General features: G+C 44.8%; 1 protein-coding gene across 1 annotated transcript in view; it reads right to left on the bottom strand.

Annotated features, from left to right (window-relative positions):
* The window catches only part of KCNK17 (potassium two pore domain channel subfamily K member 17), a 35,521-nt gene extending 28,327 nt beyond the window's left edge, over nucleotides 1–7,194 (bottom strand). The window contains exon 1 of the mRNA XM_083604617.1: nucleotides 6,811–7,194. Coding sequence (XP_083460743.1) covers nucleotides 6,811–7,059 — 249 coding nt within the window. The 5' untranslated portion in view covers nucleotides 7,060–7,194. The remainder of the gene's footprint in view (nucleotides 1–6,810) is intronic.
* Between the last annotated feature and the right edge of the window lie 107 nt (nucleotides 7,195–7,301).

Here is a 7,301-nt window from a genome sequence, read left to right on the forward strand (position 1 = left end):
ATAACAGCTTATTTAATAAGTTAATTTAAAGAGTGTTACAGTGTGTGTGACATACCCTGCCTTGCTAATAGCCCACCCTTCCTGAATTCTGGAAACCAAGGGCATGCACACAGGTATTTGTTTCTTGTGCACATGGCCATTATGATTACTATTTGTACAGTGGTGCCTCGCAAGACGAAATTAATTCGTTCCGCGAGTTTTTTCATCTAGCGAATTTTTCGCCTTGCGAAGCACGAAATCCCATAGGAATGCATTGAAATTCAATTAATGCGTTCCTATGGTCAAAAAAAGTCCAAACAAAGCCAAATTTGGTACAACAAGAGTTTATTAAGTGCTCTTTAAAGTCACACATACTGTAAAGAGCATTTCAAAATTCAAACCCAGAATTATTTTTAAAAAAACAGCAGAGTGGCCCAATGGTCACAGAAAATCATAAAAATGCAGAAAAAAACCACACAAGCTTCCAGATTCTTGCAAACCCCTCCCCAACTGTTCCCCCAGTCACCCAGCACACAGAAATTCAAACCCAGAATTTTTTTTAAAAAAACAGCAGAGTGGCCCAATGGTCACAGAAAATCATAAAAATGCAGAAAAAAACCACACAAGCTTCCAGATTCTTGCAAACCCCTCCCCAACTGTTCCCCCAGTCACCCAGCACACAGAAATTCAAACCCAGAATTTTTTTAAAAAAACAGCAGAGTGGCCCAATGGTCACAGAAAATCATAAAAATGCAGAAAAAAACCACACAAGCTTCCAGATTCTTGCAAACCCCTCCCCAACTGTTCCCCCAGTCACCCAGCACACAGAAATTCAAACCCAGAATTTTTTTAAAAAAACAGCAGAGTGGCCCAATGGTCACAGAAAATCATAAAAATGCAGAAAAAACCCACACAAGCTTCCAGATTCTTGCAAACCCCTCCCCAACACCAAGTCCTTGAATTCCAAACACCCCAACCCAAAATCCAAAAAACCCCAAAAAAGTTTTAAAAGTTTAACTTACCAAATGGCTGCAAAAGAAGTTTTGGAAAAGCTTCAAAAATCACCAAAGTCTTCAAAAACCTCAAAAAAGGCTACCACACCGCTTGCTATGAGTTGCTCCTCGAAGTCAAGTCGCAACTGTACAGTATTAACGGTTTTAAGAAAAAGGAAACAAACTTGCAAGACGTTTTCGTCTTGCGAAGCAAGCCCATAGGGAAATTCGTCTTGCGAAGCAGCTCGAAAAACGGAAAACCCTTTCGTCTAGCGAGTTTTTCGTCTTGCGAGGCATTCGTCTTGCGGGGCACCACTGTATACAAGTTTTTCCATATACAAGATTTGCACAGAACAATGGGTTATTATTTTTTTTAAGTGTGTGTTAAATACAAATATTATTTGTTTGTGTATCTGAAGCCATTACAAAAATGAAATACCCCAAAAGAGCCCCACTAGCCCACTGAGGAGCACCTGCCAAGGGAAGGTGGGGGTGGAGTGACAGATGGCATCCAGCGAAATGTCACCATACATGTTTTAAAAAGTACCCAAATAATGTGCATCCACTTATGCAATATCCACAAATTGGGAAAACCAAAATTTAAAGGGGGCGGGGAAGTGCAGGCTACCACTTGAATAAGGACAACGTTGTGTTGACAGTGTAAAAACCAAACAAACGTGCACACATCCATTTTAAACTGGTGTGTGTGCGCGCACGCACAAAGCCCTAATTGCTACCTTTTAGCTCATAGGGTAAGGTTACCAGACATCCCCGTTTCCTGGGGACAGTCCCCAGATTTACAAATCAGTCCCCTGACAAAATCCATCTATTTAGTAGGAAGTTGAAAAGTGCCCCCAGATTAATTTTAAAAAATCTGGTAACCTCATCATAGGGTAGCTGTGACTACAGAGGGCAGGGGAGAATCACATAAACCACTCCATGGAAAGAAGATGGGATATAAATTTGAACAGATAGCTGCCTCTTTCACAGTGATCCTTTGACTAGGCAGAGAGAAGCCTTTGTTTCCCCTGTTTATACTTTCCCTATTCATGCATGAGGTGACACTTTGTTCCACCTGCTAAAGCTTAATTAAGATGTTGGGACATAACAGAGAAGGGAAATTAAGTTATTAGTTATATTTGCACTATTGATTTTTGATCCACGCTTGCTCTTGGTCCATCCTGCTTTATTAATATACAAGGAAATATATATTTTATAATAAAATGCTGAAATGAAGAGAACAGTCCCTGTTCTTAGTTGCCCTGGCAATACTTTATAGGGCCAGCCTGTGTGTGATAATGGCTTTAATTAGTTCTGTGAATTTGGAAGCTGGCAATATGCTGCCACCTTCCCAGGGAAAAGCTATAGCTCTGGTCGGATTCTTGGCCTCTGACAAGACGACGTATATCTCTCTGGCCTGTGGCAACAGTCTGAGCTGTTAGGGGCATATGAGATGCACAGACTGGGCCAAGACTTGGAATCCAATAGCTCTTGCAGAAATCCACCTCAGAGCTTGAATGGTAACTTTGTAGGGAGGATAAACTGGAGGGAGAGGTACTGCCATGACATGCCTGTGGGTTCCCCTCCCTCCCTCCCAGTACCTCCCCTCTCCATGCCTCAGTTTCCCCCTTTCTTTGTTTTGCCAGGAATCTAGGCTGAGTAAACACAGTTCAAAGAGTTAATTCCAACACATAAGCAGCCCTTTTATGGTTGGACTTAATTCTGATATACCAAACAGAGGACTTGAAGAATTCTAGGTCCATTTTGGCATCTTAATTGCACCATGGATTTTATGGTGAGATATGTCCTGTGATGACATTGCAGAGGAAACTGGTAACATGGATTGATTACAACATTGCTGCCAGCCTTCTTGGTTCTGCAGGTTTAAAAATTGTTTTGTTATAAATGTTTATCAAACAGCAGCAGCTTTTTCCAGTATGGAATCATGGATTTAAGAACGCGTGTTTTTAAAGAAGGGAGACCTACTTCAATTTTAAGTAATGCAATAGGTGCCCTATGTGACTCCCAAATAGTTGATGTAGGAACACATACATTAGAGCTACACAAATTGCTTCACCACATGACAAGCAAGATATGTTCTTAGCAACAATTTTTTATCCTCCCTTCTAACAAACAATGACCCTTAGTATAATAAAGCATCTTTATAGACCCCAATGAATGAGTAGATAAAATTTAAATTGCCTCAAAATGGGCCCATTATTACAAAAAATGAAGCCTTAAGCATTAAATAAACGACACTGATAGATGATAATGACCATCCAGGATCTGTTTCTTATGTCTTCTGGCAAGCATCATCACTTTATCTTACTGTAACTAATAGATCTAATGTTAGAATAGATTCCAAATCTGGACAGTAATCTTGGGATAATGAATCAGGAATGTCATAGCCTCCATTAAGCAGCACTTCTCATTTATTTAAAAGATACTGAACATATTTTTTGTGGGAATATCAAGATGACTTAGCCCTTGTTCACACATCACATTAAGCCATAGTTGCAAGACCCTGTGGTTTAATATGAATGCTCAGTGTACCTGTGTGCACTGCTGAAACCATGGGTGTTGCAGTCTTCCTTTGCAGCTGGAAAGCAAACCATGGCCTGCCTTTGCATTACCTCCAATCCTGGGCTCATGGTTGGTTTCCTTCAAACAAACAAGTGCTAAGTCCAAAGCAAACTTTGGTTACTGAGAGGAACCAACCACAAATCCAGGTTCAGGTGCAGCACTAAGTGAGACCACGGCTTGTTTCCCGGCAATGGGGGTGGAGTGAAGCACCCATGATTTCAGCAGTATGAACAAACATACTTTGTGTTCTCATTAAACCAAAGATAAAATAAACTATGGTTCAATGCGACATATGAGCCAGGCATTATTGGGTGATAGTTTTCAGGGTCTTCTAAAAAGCCTTGGAGAGGATTACTTTATAAGCCATATCTGAAATCAAAGTTTCTTTGCTGGAGTACCTGCATCTGAGTGCCAGATTATTATGGTGTAGTGGTGATTAAGATTGTTTTGAAGTTAGATGGACCTTGCCCTTTCCAAATGAAAGTTATTATTTCTCCACATTATTAACACAGATAAGTAACAACAATATATTGGGGTGAATATTAATCTTAATGCGTCTTTTCAGGTACATAGGTGAAACATCATAAACCCTAACTGGCTCCTTATCTTAGAGTCTTTACTACAAGAAAGGTTCTCTCCCACACTGATAATGTGGAAGAAAATCAAACCAGTGAGACCATATACGCAAACAAGACATGCGTGGAAGCATCATTGGGTTCCCAATGATGCTTACGAAGGATTACCAAAACCTGCTCCTGCTCCCAAGGAGGCTATGAAACTTGGTATATAGATTGTGGTCCAAGAAGAGAGAGCTTAACCATGATCCTGCCTTTCAATGACATGCTAAGCCAAACCTTGGCTTAGCCGCTGTTGCACTGTGCTATGCTAAAAGATCTGGAGGGAGGAAAGCAGGTGCTATAGCTTGGCTTACTGTGATGTGCAAACCAAGTCAGTGAATCATGCCTATCTCATGCACCTCCTGCATTATAATTGGGGGCTAGTCATGTCTCAGTCTCCCTATTGCGGAAAAGGGAAGACTAAAGAACAGTGGGATGAGATGAAACCAACCAAGCTCAAAATCAACTACTTCTCTCCCTCACCCAGAAAGGTTCTCCCAAAGACTAAGCCACAAAATTCAAACCAGACTGTGCCAGAAGCAAGAGTAGAAGCCCAGAGGGTACACCAAATTGCCTACATATCAGTTGACTCAAAAGAGTGAGTCCAGCTTGTAATTGCTATGATCAAAAGAATCAGTAGCAAATCACAAGTGGAAAACAGTCTTCTTTGCTTTTTTTCAATTGATCTGCTTTCTCTAACCCTTATCCTTCCTCATCGATTAACTCTGCTGTTTGTTATTTTCACCTACCAAATCGTATCTAAAAACCATTTTATACTGCAAGTGCCCTGCCTTTCTGTTTATCTTGTAAAGCCAGTTGAACACATTAGGTGGTGTATCAATAATAATAATAAAATAACATTAAGCTTAGGAGAAGTGATGTGAAACACAACATATGACTTAACATCTCTATATGCTACTTCATTTTGGCCATGCTCTCCCATGAGTTCTTCAGGGACAGTCACATCCAAATATGGGAACAATGTTAACAGAAAATAGCACTGAGATATTTTTTTAAAAAAATCCACGGTCATTTGTCTTGCTCATAGCAATAGCTATTTATATTTACATAGCAGTACTTCAAGTATATTTCTCAGGACTTATAATCTTATAATAGGGAAAGGAAGCCTGTGGCCCTCCAAAAGTCATTGAACTGCATCAGACCTAGCCAGCATGATTATTAGTCAGGGATGGTGGGAGTTCTAGTCCAGAAACATCAGTTGTTTTCCCTGCCATGTCTTATAACAACCCCATAGGGCAGCATTCTCATCTCCATATTGCAGAGGGTGAGCTGACCAGGGCCAGCTCAGAGGGTGAAGCAGCCTTGCTCAAGCAGCAGAATGTGAAGTACCAACAAAACAGCCTTCTTCAACTTGGTGCTTTCCATAACAATAAAAGGAGACAAATGGTTAATTATTTTGTTTGTGGTTGGATTTGTAGTACCATGAGAAGATGGCACTATTTGGATTGACTGCATTAGGGACACGGTACTTCTGTCTGATAATGCGATAATGAAGAAGCTCATGACTAAGGGAACATCTGAACTGAGGACTTCCTGCTCAAACTCTCAGATGTCCCAGCTCACATGCATTCAGCATCTCATGCCCCATGTGACATACTTCCATTTCAGCAGGATGGGAGAACCATAACTCTCACCACCTCTTGACCTTTGGACATGCCAGCTAGGGCTGATGGAGCTTTCTTGCACAGTATCTTTCTACACTAGGGATGAGGAATGGAGACCCTTTGGCCCTCCAGATGCTTTTGGACTCCCAACTCCCACCAGCTCCAGCTGCAGTGCCAATGAACAAGGTGGATGCGAGTTGTAGCCCAACATCCGGAGGACCACAGATTCCCCATGGCTGCTCTACTGTTTCAGGCAGGGCTTTTTTTCAGGGAGAGCTCAGCTCCAGCACCTCTCAGGTGGGCGCCATTGCCATTCTAACAGAACAAGGCTCATGGCGAGCTCCAGCACGTCTTTTTCTAGAAAAATAGCACTGGTTTCAGGTATAATGTGGTCTTCTTCAAAGTCTTGCATTTTTGGACAGGCGGCTCCCCTGGTTTCTACAGAAAACTCCTTATCGCAGAACCCTTTCTCGGGGGCTCTCTTTGCCTTCCCATCCATCGTCCCAACCATCTTCGTGGATGTGCAGTGCTTCACTCTACCCTAGTATTTCCAGAAGGGCTGGGCTGTCCATGGACTCCTACTTTTCCTTTTTGCAAAAGTTCTTCCGGACAGACTTCCTCCCCACCCGCCAGGCACCTTCCTTGCTACATTCCCACGATTATACTGTCCTCTATCAGCCAGTTCTCTCCCCGCTCCCAACCTCCTTTCGGGTCAGGACCAGCCTTGGAGCGCGTGCAGACGAGCGTGCCTCTGCCCGCGTGCAAAGCGCCCTTCCCTCAACCGTAAGAGCCCCACATTAAGTATCTACAAAGAACAACGGCCTGAGGGGAGAAAGGAGCATGCGAGGACAAGTTTCGCACGCAGCCGGCGCCTCCCTTCCCTCATGGGATTCGGCCCAGCCCAGCCCGGCCGTCGCCGTCCTGTCGTCCCCCTCACTGCCCCGGGGCTCAGGGGCGACGCTCTCCTCGGAGGCGGCGGAACGGGCTCGCTCCCCACCCCGGTACCCCCGGTACCTTGGCGAGGTCCTCGAGGTCCTCCCTCTCGAGGCACGTGTAGTTCTCCAGCAGGTCCCACTTCTCACTCAGCAGCCGCCCCGCCATGTCTCTCTCGCGGGGCGACTCGAGCGCCCAGAACGCGGCGCTGCCCAGCAGCAGGTAGCTCAGGTAGGCGAGCAGCAAGAGCGGCGTGGCGGGAAGCCGGCGGCCCGAGGACGAGGCGGCTCCCGGCGTCGCCCGGCCGCACCTCCCGCCGCAGCCGCACATCGCCAGCTTCGTGCCTTCACCGGCCTGCGCGCAAGTTAAGTGGGCGGCAGCGGCGCTGGGCCACACTCGGCCAGGCGGGGGGAGCGGCTCCGAGCTACCCTGGCGGCTTCCCCTAAGACGCCGGCGGCTCTCTGATGCTCTGGGAGGAGCCAAGGAAGCGCCTCCAGCTTTTCAAACCGGGCGAGTAGCTCCGCTTCCGTCAGTCGCAGCGCGCTCCCTCGCGGAGTTCGGCTTCGTTTGGC

The sequence above is a fragment of the Podarcis filfolensis genome (assembly GCF_964270895.1).
Source record: "Podarcis filfolensis genome assembly, chromosome: 3".
Classification (NCBI taxonomy): Eukaryota; Metazoa; Chordata; class Lepidosauria; order Squamata; family Lacertidae; genus Podarcis; species Podarcis filfolensis.